General features: G+C 53.6%; 1 protein-coding gene across 1 annotated transcript in view; it reads left to right on the top strand.

Annotated features, from left to right (window-relative positions):
* The window catches only part of PHGDH (phosphoglycerate dehydrogenase), a 31,357-nt gene extending 8,365 nt beyond the window's left edge, over positions 1–22,992 (top strand). Inside the window, exons 3-12 of the mRNA XM_082688281.1 lie at positions 969–1,034; positions 5,522–5,576; positions 5,676–5,774; positions 14,534–14,666; positions 15,106–15,254; positions 16,473–16,625; positions 19,472–19,604; positions 20,546–20,676; positions 21,560–21,797; positions 22,691–22,992. Coding sequence (XP_082544407.1) covers positions 969–1,034; positions 5,522–5,576; positions 5,676–5,774; positions 14,534–14,666; positions 15,106–15,254; positions 16,473–16,625; positions 19,472–19,604; positions 20,546–20,676; positions 21,560–21,797; positions 22,691–22,845 — 1,312 coding nt within the window. The 3' untranslated portion in view covers positions 22,846–22,992. The remainder of the gene's footprint in view (positions 1–968; positions 1,035–5,521; positions 5,577–5,675; positions 5,775–14,533; positions 14,667–15,105; positions 15,255–16,472; positions 16,626–19,471; positions 19,605–20,545; positions 20,677–21,559; positions 21,798–22,690) is intronic.
* Positions 22,993–25,586: the final 2,594 nt, after the last annotated feature.

Here is a 25,586-nt window from a genome sequence, read left to right as displayed (position 1 = left end):
TCGCAGGGTTAGACAGGAAGCTAGGTGAAAGGATGGACTCTGAGAAGTCCATGTTGGACTTCTCTTTTCTTTTCTCTTGCCTTATTTTATTTTTGGGGGGGAGGATAAGATCTCTTGACTTTTCGCTCCTTGTAACCTTCATTTCCAGAGGTGAAAAGATCCAATAGAGGAAAAAGGAGGGTGAACATGTATGTTAATAAATTATTACAAAACAAGCAAACAAACAAAAGAGCCTTTGAGAAAGGGAACATAGTTTCATGGAAACTATGGAAACTATGTTCAGAACATTTTTGAGTGAATTAATGCCAAAAGGTACCAGCCTCTGTACCTCAGAGACTTCTCATACCCCAGAGGTATGAGGTATTTCATGGGTTTCAGCTCTACTTTCCTTTCTGTGAAGTGGGCCGAGTCAGCATGGCCCCGCGTGGTGAGGTGTTAGGAAGCTTTCTCGCTTCAGAACTTGCTGAGAGATAGGAGGAGAAGTCAGACAGGTGGAGATAAAAATCCCAGCTTTGTTGCTGACAGAACCCAGGCTGGGCAGCTTGCTGAAGGTGTGTGGGCTGTGGGCTGACCTGAATTTGATAGGCTTGCTCACCCATCTGGGGCGCGGCCTCAGGACGAGTGATGGCTCAGAGCAGCGGGAATCTGTGTTCCCCATATGCAAGTGGATCCTGAAACAGGAGGAAAACGAAATGCTGAGCCACACATGTATCTCCCAATCAAGTGAGGCACTTCTCTGCCTTGGGAGAAGTGAGCTTGGGGAGAGAGGCCGACTGTGTTTCCCTAACTGGAGTCCCTCGGCATGACAACATAAAGCCAGGGTAGGGGTTTTCCCTCCAGCCCTGGGATTAGGGCAGGTGTCCATCGGAGAGCCCAGGTAGGAGGCATAGGGTGGGGGTTTCGTCCGGACAGGAATGGGAATATGGGGTCTGGACCCACTGATGTCTCCTTCCTTCTTCCATCTTTAGCACCCCCAATGGGAACAGCCTCAGTGCTGCGGAGCTCACCTGCGGGATGATCATGTGCCTGGCTAGGTAAGTCCCCGTCTTCCCAGCAGAACCAGCCTCTGGTGCGTCCCTGTGTCCCCAAACAAAATGACCTGGAGAAGGGTGGAAACACTTTGGCTGGGCACCGTGTGCACTGCCAAGAACCTTCCAGGCCACCCGTCCTTTATGAAACACTTGATACCCTGTTCTGGCACACGAAGGTCAGGTGGCTTCTGGAGAAGGGATCGGGTGGGGGAGGGGCGCTTGGCGTGGCTGCTCCTTTGTGGTGTTGTCTTTCCTCCTCCTCAGGCATGTCCTGCGGTCCACGCCATCCTCTGGCTTCTTGAACCTCTAAACCTTGAGCATGCGGTTTCTGCTCCCTGGAATATTCCTCCTCATCATCTTTTTTTTTTTCCCCTGAGTCTTTCCAGTACTTTATTTTTATCATACTCATTATTAAAAATCCAACTTCACGTAGGTAGAAAACAGAAACAGCGCTCAACATTTTTTATTTAGTTCGGAACATTTTTGAGTGAATTAATGCCAAAAGGTACCAGCCTCTGTACCTCAGAGACTTCTCATACCCCAGAGGTTCCCAGACTTTGCTGCACATTGATATCACCTGGGAGCTTAAAAAAATTCTCATGCCTGGCCTGCACCCCAGAAATTTGTATTTAGTTGGGATGGAGTGAAATATGGCATGGGGATTTTTGTAATAAACTTTTTTTGGGGGGAGCTTTAGATATAAAGAAAAGTTGTAAAGATAGTAGAAGGGCCCACACACCTCATCCCCAGTCTTCCCTATTATTTTTATTTATTTTTTTTTTTTAAGATTTTATTTATTTGACAGAGAGAGATCACAAGTAGGCAGAGAAGCAGGCAGAGGGAGAGAGGAGGAAGCAGGTTCCCTGCTAAGCAGAGAGCCCGATGCGGGACTCGATCCCAGGACCCTGAGATCATGACCTGAGCCGAAGGCAGCGGCTTAACCCACTGAGCCACCCAGGCGCCCCAGTCTTCCCTATTATTAATATCGGACATTAGTAGAGTAAATTGGCCACAGTCAATGAACTAACATTGAGTTATTGATACATGATTTTTTAACTACAGTCTTCCCCATCATCTTTATCTGAGTAACTCTTATTCTTTTTTTTTTTTTTTTTTAAGATTTTATTTATTTATTTGACAGAGAGATAGTACAAGTAGGCAGAGAGGCAGGCAGAGGCAGAGGGAAAAGCAGGCTCTCCGCTGAGCTGGGAGCTGGTTGCGGACCTCCATCCCAGAACCCTGGGATCGTGACCTGAGCTGGAGGCAGATGGTTAACCAACTAAGCCACCCGGGCATCCCTGGGTAACTCTTACTCTTCAAGATTAAGCTCGACTGTTAGTTCATCTAGGAAGCTCTCTTTGGGTTCCCTGGCTAGGCCGTGTCCCTCACTGATTGCCCTGGCCTCCAGGGCTTACCTTCGTCGCTGGCTTTACATATCTTTATTGTGATAGAATGGAGTAAAAGTTGTACCTACCTGTGGATTCTTTTTTTTTTTAAGATTTTATTTATTTGAGGGGGGAGGAGAGCGAGCATGAGAAGAGAGTGGTCAGCAGGAGAAGCAGACTCCCCGCTGAGCAGGGAGCCCGATATGGGACTCGATCCTGGGACTTGAGGATCATGACCTGAACCGAAGGCAGTCGCTCAACCAACTGAGCCACCCAGGCGCCATCCCCCTACTTGTGGATTCTTAACACAAGGGAATCCAGATGGTCAAATGTCTTGCTCTTGCAGCAGGAATTCTGGGGGTGTCGGCCTCTTGAGTTGAGGGGGACAGCCTAGGAACCACTGGGTATGGCACAGAATGGGCGTGAGTCTTCTCGTATTGGACAGTAGAATGACTGTATTGAGGACTGATGTTGAATAAACCATTCTGCTGTCAGTGGGGAGGGCAGGGATTCCGCTAGGTCCCTTCACAGACCCTCACTCCTTAAACGGAGGGACCCAGGCAACCAGGACTCTACATCTCTACTTGGGCCTGAAACTTCTGGGGCTGAGAAATTATTCTTTTCCCCTCTCGAGACTTGTTCTCCCTCCTTCAGGGACAGGGTCTGCAGGAGTTGACCTTTGTTCTAACTCCTCCCCAAGATTTCTACCTGAGCTTCTGAGTATTCACTGCTACTCACCATCCTGTGAAGAGAAGAGGAAACTGGAGAAAGGGAGGAGCAGGGCCAGTGTGCACAGTGGAAGGGACCAAGCCTGGAAGGGGCCCGTGAGCTGGCTGTGTGAATCTTCCAGAACATCTGGGCTGGATGGATTTCCCCTGGAGAAGCCTCAAGCGCTGGTTTCACTTGTGCTGTTAAATTCAGGGGTGTTTTTGTTTCTGTTTTTGAGTGACTGATCTGTAGCTCTCCATCTCATTAATTCTCTTACTCTTTTTCTGGAGATGGAAGGAAAGACTTGGGAGCCAGGAATGATTTTTGTCCTATTCCAGGACCAGCTTTATTTAAGAGAATAGGTAAAGGGCACACCTGGGTGGTTTAGTCAGTTAAGCATCTGCCTTTGGCTCAGGTCATGGTTTCAGGGTCCTGGGATCAAGTCCCACATTGGGCTCCTTGCTTAGCAGGGAGTCTACTTCTGCCTGCTGCTCTCTCTGCTTGTGCTCTCTCTCTACATATATGACAAATAAATAAATAAAATTTTAAAAAATAAAAATAAAGTGGAATGATTTCAAGGAAATGCCCCATTTCTAACCTCTTATGCAACAATTTCACTCATCAGAGATGCATCAAAATTAAGAACTAAGCACCTTATTAAGTAGGAATGGCCTCGGGGCATCTGGGTGGCTCAGTCAGTTAAGTATCTGCCTTCAGCTCAGGTCGTGACATGATCTCAGGGGTCCTGGGATCGAGCCCCTTGCTCCACACCCTGCTCAGCAGGGAGTCTGCTTCTCCTTCTTCTGCTTCTCCCCCTACTTGTGCGCACTCTCTCTCTTTCTGACAAATAAATAAATAAAAGGAGGTACGGCCAGTCTGTCGTACCTTCTCCTGTGTCTGCTTGGACTGCTTTCCCAGCAGGGCAGTGACAGCAGAGTGGGCGCTGTGGCTGGAAGCTTGAGAGCATTGAGCAATGTGGGTGGAGGGAGGGCCTGGATGGGCCTCACACTGGGGGACTTTGAACAGACGGCAGAAGCTCCTGGAGTGCAGGGGAACAACAGTGACACAGAAAGAGAGAGAAGGGAAGGCAACCTACATAGCTTTCATCTCACCTGCTTTACCTTCTCTTTCTGTAAGTCAGGATGGCTACCACTGGGTTCTCGGTAAGCCCCTTGCCCACCTCGTCGTCCTCCCCAGAGGCCTGGTGAGCAAGCACCCTGAAGTGCTAAGGGCTGGAGAGGACCCATGAGCAGCTGGAGGGAGCTGGGGATGTCCAGGGCCACCTGCCCTCTCAGATGGCACTGTGGACCCAGGAGGGCAGAGCGTGAGCCAGGCCTGGGAGGAGGCGGTTGGGCCCTGTCTCCCTTGGTCAGGGGCAGAGGAGCAGGCTCGCTTTGCTGAGCAGGGAGCACTTCCTCACGACAAGTCATTGCGCTTGGGACATGGCTGACACAAGGACCCTCTCCTGGGGCCCGATGGGCAGAGCAACGGGATGGAACTTCTTCCCCACGTAAGATCTCAGGGAGATGGAGCATGGAAACAGTATGTTGGAGTCTCCCCCTCCTTACCACACGCACACGTGTACATACGTGTACACATGCCACCCTTGAGTTTGTGGCTGGGAGGAAGGGCTGCTTTTACGTACTTGGGAGGCTGACTGTGCCAGGGACGTCCTCGGCTCTGGGTCCATTCAGCTACTTCCGGTGGGATGGTGCTGTACAAGGGGTTGAAGCCCCAGTTGTCTCTCCGTGCAGTTGGGGTGAGCTTGACATGGGCTAAAGTGTGTCTAAGCATTTCTCATGGAGTGTCTGAAATAGAGCAGGCATTAGGACCCCCATGTTAACCAAGAGGAGATGGGCTGGGGAGGGAGCTGCTTTGGGACAGGAGCTGCTATGGATTTGGGACTCACCCACCCACCCAGCTGAGCCTTAGACCGCTGGGGCTTAAGAAACTCCCACGGAAGAGTAAGTTCTCAGTTGTCTGCTGATACAGTGGAGAGTGTAGGTTGCGGCCTTGGATGGAAGAGCAAAGCAAGAATCCTTGGACTTCTGGAGCACCTGATTTTATCAGAGCCCCTCGGTACCCCCATATCATTACCCCACAAGCCCTGGAGGGTTAGCTCTTTTTACCAGCCTGGAGTCACTCAGTGGTTGGGGTAGAATCAGAGCCTTGTCCCAGACCCCTGGGAGCTGGAGACAAAAATTGCAGGGCCTCCACATCAGGTCTCGCTGATGGGTTTCCCTCTGCTGAATTCCCTTGACCCTCCTCCGTGTCTCTGCCCCTGAGCTGCAGACCCAGCCTGAGCTTGGGGGAATGACCGTCAGAGGGGGGCACTGTGCAGACCTCATGTCACAAGCCTCCTGCATGGGCCCACTGAGCCTGTGTCTGTCCTTGCAGGCAGATTCCCCAGGCGACGGCTTCCATGAAGGACGGCAAATGGGAACGGAAGAAGGTGAGTGGCCAGCCTTGCCTCGTCCCTCCCGGCTCAGCGGCCGAGGTCCACTCATGGTGCTCACTTCAGCCACTTCTCCTTTTGCTTCTCTGGTTGCAGTTCATGGGAACAGAGCTAAATGGAAAGATCCTGGGAATTCTTGGCCTGGGTAGAATTGGAAGAGAGGTGGCCACCCGGATGCAGTCCTTTGGGATGAAGGTAAGAGGTTGGTGAACCCCTCGGACCTGGGGCTTCCTGGGGAGGGGCAGCTATGCTTGAGAGAAGGTGAAGGCTTTTTCCTCGGAGGCTCTGACTGTCCTTCAGAGTCCCTGATGAAGTCGGTGTGGGCGATGGGGAGGGGAGTGTTGGCTGCCGTTCGGGACACCTGAACTCAAAGTCTGGGCGCGCTTGGGGGAGGTTCCTCAGCTCTGGGTCCCAGCAGAGCTGTGGGGTCATGCAGCCTGCCCATCTTTTTCCTCGCCTGCCACGAGGGCTCTTTGTTTGCCTGTGTCTGTTGCCTGTGATAATTCAGAGAAACAGGAGCAAATGTGCAGCCTTCTGGCAGAGCAGTCCTTCATCCATCTTCTAGCTCCGTGCCACGGTGCGGACGGACAGAGCGGTGATGGTGTGAATGCTGTGAGATGGTGTTAAGGTGTGGTGGCTCCATCACCTCACCTATTGCTCAGAAATCCTCCCTGACCCATTCGTTTCCTCCTAGGACCCGCTTTCATCCTGTTCTGGGAACTCCGCGGTTCTTTTGGTCGAGGGAGGGTTGTCACCCCCTGAGGCCCATTCAGGAGACCTTGCAAAGGGGGAGGCCGTAGAGCCACAGGAGACAACCCGTTGGGGCCGGTGATGGGGTGGCCAGGAGTGCCTGTGGACACCTCCTTGTTCTCCCCTGGTTCACTGTTCGCTCTTGGGGGGATGGTGTGTTCAAAGTGCGGCCGGGAAGGCTTTCGTGAAACAGAAAGAAGAGTTTTGACAGCCAGATCATTTCTAGAAAAGTTGACATAGAGCTGCAATGGCATTTTCCCTTTCTCCTCTTCTTCCTCCCTTTCTACGTGTCGGCCCAGCTTCTAAAGAGTTCAAAGGAACCTTAGAGATTAATCCTTAATTTTATATTAACGTTGGCAGTTGGTCCGCTCTTGCGCAGGCCTCCAGCAAATGGAAGGTAGACAAGAGCCCAGATAGGCTTCCCGTGATACCGCATTGAGCATCTTCCTCCCCATCCTGTCCCTGCTCCCCCACCACATTTATTTATGCTGGCCAGACCACTTTCCTCAGCCTCAGCACATTTTTCTAGATCCCTGGAAGAGGGGGAGGAGGCCCCGCAGGATCCACACTGATCATGAGGACAAACCAAAGCCAGGCCCTCCTGTGCAGGGCTGGCCAGGTGCCCAGCTTCACAAGGAGCGCTTTTCCTTCCTCTTTTGTGAGGGATTGAGGGAAAGGCTTAGCTCACAGAGAATTCTGATCCTCAAAAAGCAGAGGCCTGCGGTTAAGTACACTCCAAGTGCAGTAGACAAACGGCAGGGCCTTGCTAAGGACACAGAGACTTGGGGGAAGACACGGCTCCCCTTTCCCCACGGCTTCTGCTGGCTCCCTGGGAGCCTTTGTTCTCAGGAACTTGAAACTTTGGGCCAGTGACTTACCCAGAAAGAAAGCATCGCCTCATTTCCTAAGTTGTAGAGGTGACTGGTCACCTTCTTTGCTCATCCGGCCCCGTTCAGCAACTCAGCAGCGGCCCAAGGAGGGAGGCGGGTCCTCAGCCCTGGGGCATGTGTTCTGTTCAGAGAGGTCTGGCGCTTGCTCCTGAATGTGAATCCTGGTGTCTGGGCCGACCAGGTACCACCCAACCACATTCCCGGCGCGGCTTTGAGGGTGTGGGTGGTTTCGTCAGTCCGCAGCACCTCGCCACTCCCTGTGGGTTCTTCTGTCCAGATGTCTCCGGGGGGTTCACTGTAGGCTGTCTTGCTTCTGGGATGTGATCTTTGTAAGGCAGGGAAACATGCCTTGGAGTGGTCACAACCACCCTCCACCCCCCGACCCTGCCAGCAGTCCTGGTCATTTCGGAGTGGCCCGGGTGGCACTTTGACTGAGCTCCCTAACCTTTCTGGGTCCAGATGAATTTTGCCTCGGGGCAGACGGATGACTGAATGACATCATCCAGAGCTCCTCCGTTGGTATTTGAGCTGTGGGGAAGAGCAAGGTTTTCTAAAGGGCAAGATGATTCTTGAACCATCTTGAAAGAGATGGTTTATCAGTGTCTAAAGGGCAAGATGATTCTTGAACCATCTTGAAAGAGATGGTTTATCAGTGTCCGGGCAGGAAACAATGATAAGTGTTTGCTAAGCTCAGGTTGTTTCAAATCGCCCTTGTTCTCTCTTTGAAAACCAGTATTAAACTGATTGATCAGGGTCATTCTTAGGGCTCTTATAACTTCATAACTGGATGATTTAGGGCCCCTGCATGGCTCAGTTGGTTAAGCAACTGGCCTTTGGCTCAGGTCATGATCCTGGAGTCCCAGGATCAAGTCCCGCATGAGGGTCCCAGCTCAGTGGGGAGTCTGCTTCTCCCTCTGATCTTACTCCCTCTTGTGTACTCTCTGAAATAAATAAAGTCTTTAAAATTGTATTTTAGTCACGTAAGATGTGAATAAATCCTCACAAAAATTGAAATATAGATTCTTATCTCCTTGATTACCACCCTAGTCCTGGTGTCACAGGTAACACCAGTTTGGTGTGTATCATCTCAGACTTTTTTCTCTGCATTTACATGGAATGCATACAGTGCTTTGCCTCTAGAGGGATCCTATGCCTATAGAAAATAGAATATTTATGGTGTTAAGATAAAAATGTATGTCTTAGAACAAATAAATTTACCATATTTGTAAACTATTGCATGGAATTCTGTTGTGTGGACAAATTGCTTTTTATTTGGCCATTTCCTCAAGAATGGACATTTACATTGTTTGGAAATTTGGACTTGAGTAAGACATTGATGAGATCTTTCATGATACCCTTGAGGTTAAGATGGAGACTATGAACTTGGTGCTAAAGGATTAGTAACTGGCTGAAGGATAGCTCTGTCTCAATCTGGAGGGAGATGGTATAGGACAGTGCAGGGCTCTGCCTTCTCCACTGTTTTTATCAATGGCCTGGGGGGCAGGAAGCAGGTAGAAGTGGGTAATTCTTAATAGCGTGGAATCAGATCCTAAGAGATAAGAAGGCTAGAATGATTGGCGATGCTAATAAGAAATTTAGCTAGAATCCCCATAAGTGCCCTAAAATGAGCCCCAACAGCAACTAAACACATATTCGATACAGAGGTGTTGTTAAAAAGTTTTCCTAGGGCAGGAGACCTTTGGTTGACAAAAATGCAGTGTGGTTAATGGTGGCATGGCTGATAGAAAAGGTAATGTGAATTTTGGCCACATTAAAAGAAGTATGGCTTCCAGAACAAGGAAGGTGACCTTCCTCATGCTCTGTACATGTCAGACTCTCACATACTCTGTGAGACTGCAAGCTCCGGAGATGGAAGGTGGTGGTGAGAAGCTCTTGTCTACTTCCTAAGGAAGGTTGAAGGCACCGGGGTCACTGAAGCCCCATTGTGACTTGATAGATAGCTAACGGGCAGTCTGTAGAAGAGTCATGACATCTGAGGAGTGGATCCAAGGAGGACCAGCAGGTATAAGGCAGAGGGGACAGAGCTGGGGACAGAGCTGCAGCCAGAGCTGGCCCCAGATGGAACGGAGAGAGTGAGTGTCCCACCCGAGCCTGGTTAAACACTTGGCCAGCATGTGAGGAAGAGCAGTGAGCATTGGCAGAGAGGAAGAAGCAGGTGGCTTGAAAGCTCTGATGTCTCCAAGCACGCATCATTGCCTATGGGCTACAGGTTTCTTTATCTGTGAAATGGTCTAGCAGCGAGTTCTCGGTGTGGCCATAGGAAATAGAGCAAAATTATTAAGGACTGTGGTTTGTTACAGAAACTTGGGAGAACTTTGTAATTAAACTTGGGAGAACTCCCTATCCCTAGGTGGCATAGGGAGCCCTGAGTAGTTCTGGCTCGGGGATCACTGCAAAGCACGTGAAGGTCATCTGTATTACCCTCTTCCGTTCCTGGCCCTGGGATCTTTCCCAGGCTCTCACCCAGGCTGTCAATCTCTAATAAGTCTGTTAATGGGAGACTAACATCTGACCCCTTCCAGAGTATCGTGATTTAAGAGTGGACCCCTTTGTGCGACAGGAGCGATCGGCAGAGATGCTTTTGTGCTCAGATGTTGGGGATGGACTGCCCCCCCGTCCTTTCTTTCTTTCTTTTTTTTTTTTAAAAGATTTTATTTATTTATTTGATAGAGATCACAAGTAGAGAAGCAGGCAGAAAGAAAGGGGGAAGCAGGCTCCCTGCTGAGCAGAGAGCCCAATGTGGGGCTCAATCCCAGGACCCTGAGATCATGACCTGAGCTGAAGGCAGAGGCTTAACCCACTGAGCCACCCAGGCGCCCACCCCCTGTTCTTTCTTTGTCACTATCCAGTCCCTCAGGGAAGTAGGGATCTTAGGCCTTAGCTCTGCTAGGGAGCTTAGCCACCCAGCTCCCCAGCGGTATCTGGGGTGTGTGGTGGGGTTGGTTGGAGGAGAGCCTACCGAGGCTGCCCCTCCCAACTGGCACAGGCCTGGAAAGGAATCTTCATGGGCCATCTGAGAGCACCTGCTGGCGTGCTCTGAGCCACATGGCCCAGATGTGGGTTTCAGGAGGATTCTGGCAGCCTGTAGCCTGCTGGTGGTCTGAGTCATCCGAGCCCGAGGCCGTATGGCGTTCCTTCTGCCTGAAGCTTTTTCTCAATCATGTTGCTGAAGAACAGGTTCTACACTTTGAAGACACAGCTCATGCAGGCTGGCATGGCCCCTAGAATGTGTTGGCCTAAGCTAACAGGCCCAAGCCAGCCAGGAGCTGAGCCTTGTGTTCTCTTACGAAGGTCTTCTGTGAGGAGCAGGCCAGCATCTCTTACCAGTTTCTTGGAGGCCAGTGTTGTGATGAATCCAAAGTTAGCCCAGAGGGATGGACATTGAGGCCGAGATGCCAGGTGTCCCTGATTCTTTCAGGCCCAGCCAGTGTTTACTGAGGTCTGCTGTGTCAGTTACTGTGCTCACAATGACCCTTGTGGGGTCAGTATCCTTACCCCAGGCTTACATATAAGGAAACTGAGGCCCAGGATGCTTTTACGATAGGTTCAAGATAACAGGACTGGTAAATGATGGAATCCAGCTTAAAGTCCAGGTCTCCTGACCTCCAGTCTGGTACCCTTTGTCCTGCATCACCACCACCGTCTTTGTTCCTGATCCACGTTGGTTAAAAGGTCACTGCTCAGCCTTACTCAGGATAGTAGCTCCCCAGGATGGCAGCTCCTATCACCTAGTCTGGTAACTAGAACTCCTACTGCCCTAGAGTACTGATTTTTTTTTTTTTTTTTTTTAAGTTCGTCCCAGAGCCTCAAGTTCTAGAAAGTACCTTAGGGACACAGCGAGGGAACCCTAGAGAAGGATAGTAGGTGATGGGGCTTCTGGGCCTTCACCTCTGCCTCTTTGGTCAGTTTTTAGATTGGGTTTCCATTTAAGATTTCATTGTGTGAAGGGGAGAGAGTTTGAATCCTAAGCCGAAAGACTTGACCAGAGGTGGTAAGAGGGTGTGATAGTTAGGCTCCGTTGTTGGAGCCTCCTTACCATGAAGGCCCCCTCTTCCTCCGGCATCTACTGCCAAGCCAGAGGGCCCAGGGCAGCCGTGGTCAGCCTCTCAAGGCTGCTTTCTACGATTCCAACTAGGAGGTGGCTCTGGAGTACCTCTGGAAGAGCTAGGGTTCCCCGGCTGCTCAGCATCAGGAGTCTGTCCTGAGGCTGGGGTTCAAGTGGGGAACCCCTCCGTGGGTCTCCCTAGGCTTCTCTAGAAGGATAGTCTTCGGACGGTCCATATCCGCAATTGTTCCACCTTCCGTGGATCGGGACTTCTGACCCTTCCCAGGACACGTCAGGACCCTACCCAGACACTGGTCTCCTGAGCCCAATGCTACTCTCTCCAGTCTCTGCAACATGGTCTCCTGGTGTAAGAATCCCAGCTCCCGGCGGTGTTCGGCTCCCATCTGCTCAGGGTATCTCCAGTGAAAAATGAAAAGAGTTTTCTCAGTCGAATTCTTCCCTGCAGTTCTCTGCAGGTGAGCAAGAGAAAGCAAGCCGAGTCACAGCCTGTGGACCACTGTGGGAGACGCGTGTCTCCTTCTGCCCCATGTGCTCCCCATTAGCTGCAGGCACCCGCCCCTGGGCCACCGGGCCCGGCTCGGCCCTCAGGACCCTTCCTCTCCGTGGCTCCCTGTTGTTTCTTGGCTCCTGAGAGCCTGGAAGACCCAGAGTAGGGTGGACTCGCCTCCATCGGGCTCAGCTTTGTGACCTCTGCTGGTATCTCCCCTCCTCTTCCCACTCACATGAACAAAGAACATCTGGAGTAGAGATGAAGGGGGCCATTGTTCCGGGCGGCCTCTGAGCCGGTGGCCAAGGACCACATGGAGGAGTCCGGGCAGGGGTCCTGGGATCCTCTCTCCTCGCCTGGACACTTCATTGTCCCAGCTGAGATGAGTGGGTTACAGCTGAGGGGAACGGCCACGGGAACTGTGGTGGTCAGGAGCTTGAGATCCTACAGCCTCTCCCCCCTAGGGTCCAAAAGCTATACCTCCTTCATAACCACATCCATGTCCTCTCTGGAAGGGCTGAATTTTACATAGAAATACTCTTTGCCTTTATTTTTTAAGAGGACTTTTTTCTTCCCCAGCAAAGAGAATCAGGATGAGCAGGGGTAATGTTGCAAACCCCAGGAAAGCCTAAGGGAGAAAAAAAAAAATGAATCCCACCACACAGAGATGACCTGCTTTCTGTGGGGTTGGTTTGTTCTTGTTCAATCCCTGGCTACCTCTGAACATTCTAGGATTCACCTGTAACCTTTTAGAGTTAAGGGAACTGCCTTTTCAAGGAACACTGAGTTGTTGAGTGTCGGAGCAGGGGATGACTCTGAAATCACTCAGCCAGCTCCTTTACTTTTCGGACTGAGGACTCCGGTCTGGGCCTCCTGGTTCAGTGTCCGTACCTTGGCGCCTGTGGTTCTGTCCAGGTCAGTTGGCTGTCTTGCCTTCTTGAGGAGAGTGATGCCTTTGAGATTGTAATGCTTCCCCCACCTCTGTCCCCGCAGTCAGTGTGGCTGACGTGGACCCAGCTGATGGAGAGAGCCCTGGGGGGAGCCTCCCCCATAGGCCACACAGAAAGTGGATTAAGTGTTTGCCGTAACGAGAGGTCCAGATACTTCCTGGCTGGTTATGGATTCTTCCCAGCTGCTGGTGTGGACGTGGTCATCTCTAATGCCTTGCCCTTGTTGGGGAGATGTGTGACCGGCACCCAAGACTGTTGCTATCTACTGCACCCCTGTTTTCTCAGGTGGGGCTGGGAGCCTCCTGACCTCGCCCCACATTTGACGGATGGGCACTCGGGGTGCAGGCTCTCAGAGCCAAACGGTGGTTCTTGTCCCCCCTTGACCATCTCCCAGCTTTGCGACCTTGGCTAAATCGTTTCACCTCTCTGCCTTAGTTTCCTCAACTGTAAAACGGGGAAATCCTAGGGCCTGATCCATTGGGTCTGAGTTGAAAGCCCCTAACACACAGTAAATGCTAAAGGAATGTTTGCCATTAATAGCTACAACTACATGACCTTTCTTCTGAGCTTTGGCTTCCCGACTTTCCTTTTTGCCCTCTCTTTTATCTGATGACCTTTGGCAAGTTTCGTGAGGCTGATGGAGTTTGTACCCCCCAGAGTTCCCTGCCGGCCTCCCTTGCTCCCTCCCTTCTCCGCAGCCTTAGAGAGGTCCCTCCTCCCCTGCCAGCCCAGAATAAGCTTCCTTCTGGGTCCTTCCCCATCCATGGTGCCTTTATGCCTCGCCTTTCCCTCTTCTTCATGTGCTTGCTCCCTGTCCCCGCCAAACCTGCTTTATTGAAAAGATCTATCCTGGGGCGCCTGGCAGGATCAGTGGGTTAAAGCCTCTGCCTTCAGCTCAGGTCATGATCCCAGGGTCCTGGGATCGAGCCTCACATCAGGCTGTCTGCTCAATGGGGAGTCTGCTTCCCTTCCTCTCTCTCTCTCTGCCTGCTTCTCTGCCTGCTTGTGATCTCTGTCTGTCAAATAAATAAATAAATCCTTTAAAAAAAAAAAAAAGAAAAACGAAAAGATCTATCCTTAGTCCTTTAGACCTCCATGTGGCTAGTCCCCAAGTTAGGCCTTCCAAGACTGGATGCATTTGAATGAAGCCTTTTTAAAAGGAACGTCAAGAGGGGACCAGACTCTGCCTGCTGTTGTGTCAGCATGCCCCCTTCCTAGCGATCGGGCTTGGTCTCCTTGATAAGCCTGCTCTGCTCCCCTGCTCCCTCCTGCTTCTTTCTCATTCTGTGAAAAAAGTCAGGGGCCCTGCCTGCTTTTTGGCCCGAAGGGTCCTCAGCTGTGGCCAGCCTGTCCTTCCCCGTCTGGTCGTACCCTTTGAGCATGTCGCTGCTCCCCACGTGGCTGTCCTGCCTCTCCTGGGCTCCCTGCTTGCTAAGGGCTCCTGAGCTCCACCGTATCCAGCCACACACGTGTACACGCGCACACACGCACACGCATGTACACGCGCACACTTGCTCCTCATGTGTCTGTTCGTGGTTAAGAGCTTAGAGGTAAACAAACCTCCCTTCGCACTCCGGGCCTGCCCCTCCTAATGTGTGAGCCCAACTTTCCTCACCTCTAAAGCAGAATGGTAGCAGCCCTTACTGTGAGTTGTAAGCTGGAATTTGGAAAGGCTTAGCAGTAGTGCTTGGTAGATGCTCAAATAATAGCCACCGTTATTAATAATACCAGTACTGATCAGGGACAGCGACATTCACTTGTGTCTTAGTCTCTCTCTCGCTTCCGGCCAGACCGTAGGGTACGACCCCATCATTGCGCCGGAGGTCTCGGCCTCCTTTGGTGTCCAGCAGCTGCCCCTGGAGGAGATCTGGCCTCTCTGTGACTTTATCACTGTGCACACGCCTCTCCTGCCCTCCACCACAGGTAGGTGTGTCCCGGTTTGTGGGTTGGCCACAGAAACCACTGCCCAGGTAAGGGTGGGCCCTCCGTCTGCGCCTTCCGCACACCCTGGGGACTAGGTCCGTCAAGCACGGAAGGATGCTTTGCTGGCTTTACCTGCCCCACATGGAGGAAAGATGAGCTAGCTGGAAACACAGGAGCGGGTTGGATGTGCACGAACAGTGACCCCATGGTTTTTTCCTGGGGCCACTGCTTCCCTCCCTGGTTCCAGGATCTACTCAAAGCACTCACAGCTCAGGGACATTTAGGATGTTTCTAAACAGAGTGGTCTAAATCCAGAACAGGGACCCTGGCCCCAGAGCCAGCTGAGAAGGGAGAGGTAAGGCCAGAGAGGCTGTGGGCCCGTGGGGAAGGAGAAGAGGCGGGGCACCCAGGCCGCAGGAGAGCTCTTTCCTCCTTCCAGGCCTGCTGAACGACAGCACCTTCGCCCAGTGCAAGAAGGGCGTGCGCGTGGTGAACTGTGCTCGGGGAGGGATCGTGGACGAGGGGGCCCTGCTCCGGGCCCTGCAGTCTGGTCAGTGTGCTGGTGCCGCGCTGGACGTCTTTACAGAGGTGAGTGCCTGTAGGAGGGAGAGGAGCGCTGAGCAGAGGGCCCAGGACCCAGAGGGCCCAGGACCCAGAAGACCCCGTGTGCACAAAGGGCTCCCGCTTAAGGGCAGTAGCATCCATAGCAAACTGGAGAGGCAGCCATGTTGGCTTTCAGCAAAGCCAGATTTTAAATAGGACCCAGTCCCTGGTCTCAGGCTCCCTGGACTGCTGCCATGTGGGAAATTCATGGAGGAGGTGAAGCAAATCTGTTCTGAGGTTGAGGATTTGGGGCAGGATTTAATGTGTTGATACAGGTCTTTAATGAAATGAATCCTGTTGCCAAGAAGACATCCTACCCAGTTTCTGTTGGCTTTCCCCGCCTTCCTCTCTTGTGGGGAGGAAAGGCAGCCTGAGGACAATGGCTAGAAGCGTTCTCCTGCGTCCTGTGTGGACTGCTGCCCCTGCCTTTCTGTCGGAGCCAGAGATTCCGTCTTTGCTCACCTGTTTCCCTGCCTGCTCTTTTACTTACACCAAAGGGAATGATGGACAGTGCACGTCCACTTGAATCCTCTTGGCCTCTCTTCAAAGTCCTGCCACCAGCATCACAGATCCAGGGGAAAGAGTTCCCTGGCTCAGCCCCTCCCTTGCTGTCCCTGGCCTTCCTGTGGCCCACGGTACTGTGTGGACAGCACTCTTAGGCCCAGGTGGCCAGAGGAGGGGCCCAAGTGACCCTCTCAAGGGCAGTACATGGTGCCCAGGAAACAGAAGGGATGGAGAGGACACTGGAGGGTGGGCAGAGGTGCTCAGGAGGCCCACCTGTCGTGGTGAGAGCCAGGTTGGGACAGCTGGGCAGAGGGCCTGTGAAGTCTGACACCGTGAGGATCTGTAAGTGCTGGCAGGATTCACAGGTGAGGGGAGACTCGAGGGAAAAACCAGTAGCAGAAACAGTAGCTTCCACGGGCTGAGAACCTTCTGTTCTTACACGTATCATGGTGTGCACAAAGTGATACGAGATGAGTAGTATTAACCCATTTTATAGATGGGGAAGTCAAGGCAGAGAGAGGTGCAATTTACCCAAGGGCACATAGGTATAAGTGGGGACCTGAGAGGCAAATCTCGTCCCTAGCTCTGTCCACGGGGCTGTGGAGGGACACTGACGAGGAAGCCAGTCGCTCAAACCCCGTGACGTCTCTGGCAAAACCAGAGACGGCAACCAACGGAGAGGTATCTCTTCCTGGGCAGGAGCCACCGCGGGACCGAGCCTTGGTGGACCACGAGAGCGTCATCAGCTGCCCCCACCTGGGCGCCAGCACCAAGGAGGCCCAGAGCCGCTGTGGGGAGGAGATCGCCATCCAGTTTGTGGACATGGTGAAGGGGAAATCTCTAGCGGGGGTGGTAAGTCCAGCCAAGTGAGGCTGGGGCCCTGAGGGCAGAGGGAGGAGCAGGGGAGGGGAGGGCGTTGGGTTTTGGCAAACGGTGACAACTCTGGGAAGCAGTGGTGTGCTGACCAGATTCAGCCCTGGGAGCCAGAGATAAGCGCTCCTCCGGAGCCAGCCCTCTGTGGGTTGGCTAACGGTGGTGGGGGGTGGGGAGCAGAAGGGAGTGGCCTGGCCCTGCTGTATTGTCGTGTTGCTGCCGAGATTGTGGCTTTTCCCAGGGTCTCAGGCTTCAGAGAAAGGCTCCTTTGTTCTCCACATGCCTTGGGAGTGAAGGAGTGTGGCTTGGGTGACGCTGGATGCCGTGGAGCGGCGGGTGGAGGGCTGGCCTCTGGAGAAGCCTGTCAGGGCCCTCTCTCACCCCCTAGGCTTGAACGTTCCTTTTACAGTATCCATCCTATAACTCTGGGCAGGGCGAGTCCCAGCCCCCACAGTGAACCTTCCAGGCCCCCTTGCTGTCCTCAGATCATGGCCTAATGTCCTTACTTTTTGTCTTAGCTCACACCGCACCCTTCCTGGCATGTTTCTTCCCCAAGCTTAACCTGACCTATACTTCCAGGCCTGTCTCCTCCATTCAGTCTTTGGATGTTCCTTAAGCTCCAGAGGGTACCAGATGCTGTCCTAGCCCTTCGGGGACACAGATGAGTAAGCCAAGCATAGCTCTCCTTTAGGGGCTTGCCACCCCTTCACAAAGACTTGCTTGGTCTTCCCAGCCGCCTCCACCCTTTTGCAATGAACCACATTCTCTCTTACTAAGATTTCCCGAGTTTGTGTCTTTAGATTCTGAATTCTCTGAGGTCAAAAAAAGCCCAGGATGTAAGCTTCTCTGCAGCTGTGTGGCTCTCTGGGAGAGAGGCGGGGGAATGAGGCGGGGGCGGGGCTGAGACTGGTGAGCGAGCTTCCTGGCTGACCCTCCGCTGGGGATTTTCATTGCTGAGGACAGAACCATAGCAGGAGAGACACAGCATGCTTTGTTCAGTCTGCCAGCCCCAGTGTGATGGCCCAGCTCCCCAGGCCACCATGCCTTCTAAACACACCCCCACACCCCGCCCCCAGGAGAGTAAGGGAGCCAGCTCCTCCCCTGAAGGACCCCTCAGGGCCAGCCTGGTGGCAGCTACAGGATGGTGGTCAATGACAATGACGACGATGATGCTTGGCCCTCCCATCTGTGTGTCTCTCCCCTCTCTGGTCCACGTCTCTTGGCTCCTCAGAGCATGGGACACTCTTTCATTCCCTTAGCCCGTATCACTTCTGAGCTACTCTCCCCAGGTGACGCGCTGAGACCAAGGCTGAGGCTTGGGTTGTGGCCAGTGCCAGCCAGTCAGGGCTGGGCCTTTCCCTCCAAGGCCCTTTGCCAGGCAGGCCTCTGCCCTCACTGTTGCAGCCCTTGGGAGTCACTGTGGTGGGTGGCATGTGAAGGGGATTGCTTGCCACCAGCTCCTCCAGATGGAACTAGACTGTTATCTATCCTCTAGCAGAGGTAAAATCTTGCAGGCAAAGTCATTAAGCTTGGGCAGATTTCAGTCTCTGGCCAGAGTGGCTGGTTGTCCTACAGTAGGCTTTTAGAAAGAAAGACATTTGTGTCACATGGGAAATCTCTCATTCTGTGTGTCAGAACCTTAGACGCAGATGAACATAGGATCAAATGCACTCAACGGCGCCTGACTCTTGCAGCCCTTCGGCTGGCTTTCCAGACCTGCCGTGAGCATCCTCAGTGCAGGTTCCACGGGGGCTGTCTGGAGGTCATTTCCCTCCACCTGCTGTAGCCTCAGCCCCGCCCCCTGGCACTCAGGCCTGCATCTCTGCTCCCAGCAGCTGGCCTGCCCTCATCCCACCTCCTGGTTCACGGCTGGTCTTTCTGTGTCCTTCTGGAGAGGAGCAGGAGGAGACCCGCCGCAGGAGCCCTCCAGCAAGGCGGCTGGCCGCACAGGAGGGTCTGCTGGGAAGCCCTGCCCCCTTGACCGTTTTCAACATGGGCAGCCTGTTGGATTTGTATCAGACCCTGTGTTTCGAATTAAATCCTTCTTAGATCCTTAGGTTCTCTTTACACACTGACTCACAAAAGTGGCTAATGCTTAATTTGAAGCTAGACCATCATGAACCACAAAATGGAATTGCAGTTTTGACCTGCGACAAGCTGGCTTTGTTACCAAGCCCCTGGTGGGGATCCAACTGTCTGGAACCTAGAGCTAACAACTTTAGAAGGACATGTGGCTTTGGTCCCTGTCGGCTGCCCAGCATGCCTCCTGGTGGACTTCCCGTGGGCCAATGTTTGAAGAGTGATAGGGTCGTTGAGGTTATGTGAATCCAGCTTTATAAATTGTGCTATTTGGCCAAAGTGATTAATGACACTGTAAACACATACTCTCTTTTTTTAGTTGACATATAAATAAAAAGGAAGGCATCTTGGAGAGGCCTAGCGTAGGTCCCATTAGTCTGCGACTCAATATCCCTCTTATGTCAGAGACCCACCTTCGTATTGTGCTGTCCAGACATTTCCCAGCACAGGAAAAACCAGTCTTCTGTGGAGGGCATGAAGCAGGCACAGTTCAGTGGGTGAGAGAAATGCCTTTTTCCTGCTTCTGGCAATCTGGAATGGTCTTAGCCTTTTGTGTCCTTTCCTTGCTCTACAGCTTTCTCAAGCTAAAGGCACAAGTCATTGTCTTGTTGGTGCCTGATGGACGTTGTCTCCACATTCCCCAACCCCAGGCACCCGAAACAAGGATGGCCCTGGGCCTTCTGCTCTTCAGGTGGAGCTGTGCCAGCCTCTTCCTGACCTCAGTTCTGTTCCCCTTTTCTGTGCAGGTGAATGCCCAGGCCCTCACGAGTGCCTTTTCTCCACATACCAAGCCTTGGATTGGTCTGGCAGAAGCTCTGGGGACCCTGATGCGAGCTTGGGCTGGATCCCCCAAAGGGACCATCCAGGTGGTAACACAGGGTGAGTTGGGGGTGCTGCAGAGGGAGGGGAAGAGGGTCGTGTCTGCCGCAGGTCACTGTGAGGGGCTGGCAAGTGACTTGACCCTGGTCCTTGTGATTCCACGTCCTACATTCTGTCTATATGTGGTTCACTTGCTACCCAGTGGGGACACAGGGAAGGTACAGAAAATCACTGGGAAATATGTGATTTTCATAAATCACATTTAAATAGTGTTTTAAGATAGACATGTGCTGGGTGCAAAAAGAAACTTCCACGAGAGACAGTTTTCATGGGAGAGGCAGCTGGTGGGTGGAGGGAGTCCCAGATAAGCGATGAGACCTTTGGTGCTGGGTCTGACCCTGTTGCTTACCTGCCACGTGACTTCCCCTTCTCTGACTTGGGGCTCTTCGTGTCTAAAGTGAGAGTTGGGATGGCTGTGCTAGACCGACCGTGGGACAGTTCGTACTCTGTGACGTAGTGAGGCGGGTCCTCGGGCAGGTGGGTGGTCCTCGGGGGCCTCTGCTCAGCTGGCGAGCGGGAGTGAGGACAGGGCCCTAAATGTCTGACCTGAGGGTCTGGGTGGGCTCCCACCACTTTCACAGTGGTTCCAGCCTGTACAGATGTAGTTGAGAGACTGGGGAAGGCTCTAGTTCCCAAAACCCTGTTGAGGCTTGTCCTCCCTGTGGTCCGTAGGGCATCTGAGCTCGGGGATGGTGAGACCCTGGGCATTGCCAGTGACAGGACAAGTCAGAGCTGGGGGATCCCCAGAAGAAACAAGGCAGGGGATGGGGCACAATCACTGTCTGTCTGCCTTCCAGAGGGAAGCAGGACGGCCTCGGCCCGTTGGGCTTGGCGCCCCCAAGGCAGTCAGGAGTCCGTGACCCGAAGCTAGGTGATGGTGATCTGCCGGCTCCAGCGTTGCTTAACCAACAGTAACCTCACGGTAGTTTCTCTGTCCCCAGGAACATCCCTGAAGAATGCTGGCAACTGCCTAAGCCCCGCGGTCATTGTCGGCCTCCTGAAAGACACTGCCGATCAGGCGGATGTGAACTTGGTGAACGCCAAGCTGCTGGTGAAAGAGGCCGGCCTCAATGTGCGTGTCCCCCTGCCCCCTTGCCTCTCCTGTCGGCGCTATCCTTCTCTCCCTGCCTTTTCAGAGCAGGCTTCCAGCCCTGCTTGTGGACCGGGAGCCCTGGGCGCAGCTCCTGCTGTTGACGTGGTCCGCCTGGGCCAGGCAGCTCGGATTTCTCCATCTGCCAAGCGGACGCATGGCCTTGCTCTGAGCCTTGCTAGAGTGAACTGAATGCTCGTGGAAGTGCTTTGTGCACAAGTGCCCTGCGCGTGCGAGGCGGTGGCAGCAGAGGCCCTTTATGGCTGGAGAGCGTGAGGAGCCGCGCTGCCTCTGGTGGGAAGCTGGGGGGTGGCCCAGCGGGCGGTGCCTGACCCCATGCAGGGCTCTGTTTCCCGCCGCCCCCAGGCCCCTGATCAGCTTGCCGCCTCGGAAGCCAGCAGTGTGTCCTCTTAGCCTCTGCTGCCCTCACGCTGACCTTTTGATGTCTTCCCCTCTGGTTCCCCTCAGCTTGTGGGAGCCAGCAGGAACTGTGGGCAGCAGAGCCCTCATGTCTCCCCTCTTCTGCTCCCCCCTCCACCAGGCCACTGACTCTGTTCAGGAAGCAGTGAGCTGCAGTGAGGCCTCTCAGACAGGCCTGCCTCCTTTCCACCTCCTTCCCAGCTCCCAGCCCTCACCTGTACCTGGCAGATCCCTCCTGGCCTTCCCTTGAGGGAGGCCATGCACTGTCCCAGGAAGCTAATGCTCAGGACCCCCAGGCTTGGCCCATTTGCCCTCTTCTCCGGCCCTGAATTGATGAGCACGTTGGCCCGGCCGCAGCCCTACCAATCGGCTGCTGGGTGGATGCAGAGGGTGGGGGCCATAGAGCTGGGAGGACCGACCGTGGCTCCTTTCCTTCTCCCTGCAGGTAACCACCTCCCACAATCCTGCGGCGCCAGGGGAGCAGGGCTCTGGGGAAGGCCTCTTGACCGTGGCCCTGGCAGGTGCCCCCTACCAGGCTGTGGGCTTGGTCCAGGGCACCACGCCCGTGCTGCAGGCGCTCAACGGAGCCGTCTTCAGACCGGAAGTGCCTCTCCGCAGGGGCCTGCCCCTGCTCCTGTTCCGGGCCCAGCCGTCTAACCCTGTGATGCTACCCACCATGATCGGTGAGGAGGGCTCTGTGGGGCTTGCCTGCGTTCCTGAAGAGGGGGCGAGTGTGCGTGCGTGCGTGTGTGTGTGGGTGTGGGTGTGTGTGACAGAAGGGGTTCTCTCCTGGGATTGGACTCCATGGGCCTTGGCCTCCTTTAGCTCCGTCTCTCGGTATTTCTGGACCTGCAGCATACAGAGGGACTGTCAAGTCAGTTTCCAGAACCATCTGGGAAGGGGATACAGAGTTCAGAGGTAGCAGAGCCACGTGGCAGGGTAGAACCCCAGAGCCCCTGTTAACCATCCTGCTCACCGTCGTGAAGCTCACCGTGCAGACCTGCCTGCAGGGCTGTGTCCCAGGAACTCTTAGCCTTTGAGTGCAGGTTTCCTTCTTCCGATCGCAGGCCCTGGGGGCCAGCCTGCCTGCTGTGTCAGGGCGTCCGCGGACATCGTGGACCTGCCCCAGGACCCTGACTCTGGAGCCCTGGGCATTTTGGAGCACTTCCAAGTGTGGAAGAATGTGTCCACAGACCTCAAAAGGCCTAATTTCACCGTCCTTGCCAGTTGACCAGAGGAACCTTGCCCTGCTTTGCTCCTTTGCTCTTGGTCTGGATGAAACTGACGACAGGCGAGTCAGGAGATTGCTCTAACTCTAAGCAGTTTGTGGCTGGATCATTCCTTCCCTGCTGACCCGATGGTCAGGGTGCTCCTACAGAGTCTCTGAATAGTAAAAGAAGCTGGCCAGGTGCCCTCTTGTTCCATCTCTTCTCTCTCTGATTCTGAGACCATCACTCGCCACCCCTCACTGCATCTTTGCTCACAGGGGTCCAAGGCTTCCGGCCCCGCTCCCAGCCTCTTGCTTCGCCTTCCCCTGTGCCCTCTGCCAACCAGCGGTTTTCCTCTCTACTTCCAGGCCTCCTGGCAGAGGCAGGCGTGCAGCTGCTGTCCTACCAGACCTCGGTGGTGTCAGATGGGGAGACTTGGCACGTCATGGGCATCTCCTCCCTGCTGCCCAGCCTGGAAACGTGGAAGCAGCATGTGACTGAGGCTTTCCAGTTCCACTTCTAAGCTTTGGGGAGCTTTTCTGAAGAAACCTGCCCACTGTGATCGACAGAGGAGATCCACGTTCCTGAGGCTGACAGCTGCTTACTCTGCAGACCTTGGCTGACCTTCATAATGCAGCAATAACCACCTAATAAAGAGCCTGCCCCAAAAGTCCCTGCGTCTCTCTGTTATTACCCTGCAGATCCACCAGAGGGCAGCCGTGGGCTGTTGCAGCAGGTTCCAGGGCAGGAGGGTTGGGGATGTGGAGGGAGATAGGGGTGGGTAAAGAGCTCGCCTAGGTGTGTGCTCAGAAGAGGGATCTCTCTCTTGCCTGTCTCAGGTTGTTCAGAGGCATCTTTATGGGAACACAACTCAGTATCTCCGATTCCTGTGGTGTTTCGGATCCCTTCCTTCTGGGGGTATACACGCATGTTAATAAATGTATCAGCAAAGAGGCACAGCCCTTCATGCCAGACCCTGGGCTGGGTTATTTGTCCCAGAGGAGGGTTAAAGCCCAGACCATTCCCAGTGACGTCTCCGTCCGCTGGGAGGGACCGCACACAGAGGCCCCTGGGTGTGGTGGGGTGTGTGTGAATTCTGTTGAGTCCAGGGCAGTGATTTGAGCAGAGGATGGTGTCTGAGATGTTGGGAAGGTTTCATAAAGGAGAGAAAGTGCATGAGAATATTTGCCTATCTCACAAAGCCAGCTCAGTATAGATTGGACAGTATATGACTTGACATTAAAAAAAATGTGATTTTTCTGAAACAGGGCAGAATGGCACGACTGAACCGAAGGGCGTCAGCTTTTAAGGGTCTCCCCTCCCCCCATTAGTAGAGGATGATCCATCCCACCTTGGGCTGAATGGCATCTGCTTTTGAGGCTCCCGACTGGACGGAGAAGTTTGGACTAAGGCAGCTGATGGGCATGGCGGGTGCAAACCCACCACTTTGGCCTCTTTGTGCCGCGATTGAGCAAAAGGTCCACTAGAACCACCAGGAATCAGCGGCTGCACCTTGTCTGCAGTGCCCTTGGAGAAACGGGCGTGTTCTGGCCTGGCTGTAGCAGACCTGGAAGCAGGGGTGGCCTTCAAAGAATATTTCATTCTAAACCTTTGTTTCCTCATCTGTAAGAGGGATGGGGTGCCTCAGAGCTCCAGTGACAAAGGGATTAAAACGTTTCATTCCTTTGGGGGTGGACAGCAGGTCTCCCTCAGTCTCTCATTGAGTCCCTCGCACTAAGGAGACCTTCCCTTGAGGCCACTGGTCCTGTAAAATTTGAGCTCAATATTCAGTCTCTTGGCCTCATTCTCCGAAATTCCCTGGACACACCATACTTGGGGCTCAGAGGTGGTCAGAGCCAGTTCTGGGGGCTCAAATTACTTGAGCTTCTCCAAACAGCCTCCTAGCCCTGGGTGGCACAGGCAGGCCCGGGACAGTTTCCTTGCATCCGTCTCGTCCTGTGGCTGGCTGTCCACATAACTCGGAGACCAAAAAGGGCAAGATTCTCACAATCCAGCTGGCGCCCCACAGAGGGGGCTGTTTCCTTGGTGTTGCTCTGTGGCCTCTGGCATTGCCTCCGTACCTCACTTTAGAGTGCCATGTCATTCCCTGTACCTCGGCTAGGAAGCAGAGCTGTGACAGAAGTGGTGGGCTGGCCCTTCTTCACGTCCGGTTTAATAGGACATGTGATACACTCTCTTTCGTGGCTCAGTGCCTTTAGCTGGTGATCCTTTCATCCTCTTCCCAGCCCCAAGTCAGCCAGGCAGGGCGATTTCTTGCCCCTGCAGGGAGGGTTTTTTTGTTGTTGTTATTTTTTGTTTTTAACACTTTGAGAGAGAGAGAGAGAGCACGAGTGGAGTGAGGGGCTGAGGGAGAAGCAGACTCCCCGTTGAGCAGGACCCTGAGATCGTGACCTGGCTCAAGGCTGTCAGACGCTTAACGACTGACCCACCCAGACGCCCTTGCAGGGAGAGTCTTTGCCTGTCAGTGTTATCTGGACAAGGAAACAAATGGTAGGAGCAGGCCCGAGGGTGAGCATGGGACAGGGTGACAGGAAATCCTTCCCTCCTATGTTGACCTTACATGGAGGGGAGGGCTTTGTTCAGCAGCCAGCAGGCATCCATTTCAATGAAGTGCTCCCAGAGCTGCCATAGGAAGGCCTAGGGCTCAGTACCAAAGCTGGTGAAGAATCGGACCCGAGGTGGGCCAGGAATCTTGGTCTGCGCGGTGGAGGCAATGACCGATGGCGTTCTGAGTGCCTGGAGTTGAACCAGGGCTGATAATCACCTGGCGTACTTGGGGCACGGGCAGCATCCATTCAACCCGTCAGCACCCTGACACTCTCATTGTCAGATCTTATTCTCATTCCCACATCGTGTCCAAAGGACTCCTGAGTGGAGACACTGGGTGACATGAAGGGCCTGGTTGCTAAGGCTGATGGAGGCAGTTTCAGCACCAAGATCCCCCAGTGAGCTCCGTATGGATAGATGGCCAGGCCCAGAGACTTATTGTGAGTAGGGGCTTTTGCCAGTGCCTCTGACACCACACCGGAGAGCTTAGGGAAGGCATATGCTGTCTTGTGGGAATGCCATCTAGGCTAAGGGCCTCCAGGCAGCTCGCAGGGGAGGAGCTACAGCTTGCAGAGATGGGCAGTTGATGGAATAGGAGGCATTCAGCACGCACCTGGAGAGAGGACTGGGGAAGTCAGCTGAACTCCTCCTGAGTTCTGAACTCAGATCGGGTTTATCTTGGATTTTCTGGTGCGT

Source organism: Mustela nivalis (assembly GCF_964662115.1).
Source record: "Mustela nivalis genome assembly, chromosome: 10".
In the NCBI taxonomy this organism is placed as follows: domain Eukaryota; kingdom Metazoa; phylum Chordata; class Mammalia; order Carnivora; family Mustelidae; genus Mustela; species Mustela nivalis.
This window is presented reverse-complemented; position numbering and strand designations above follow the sequence as displayed.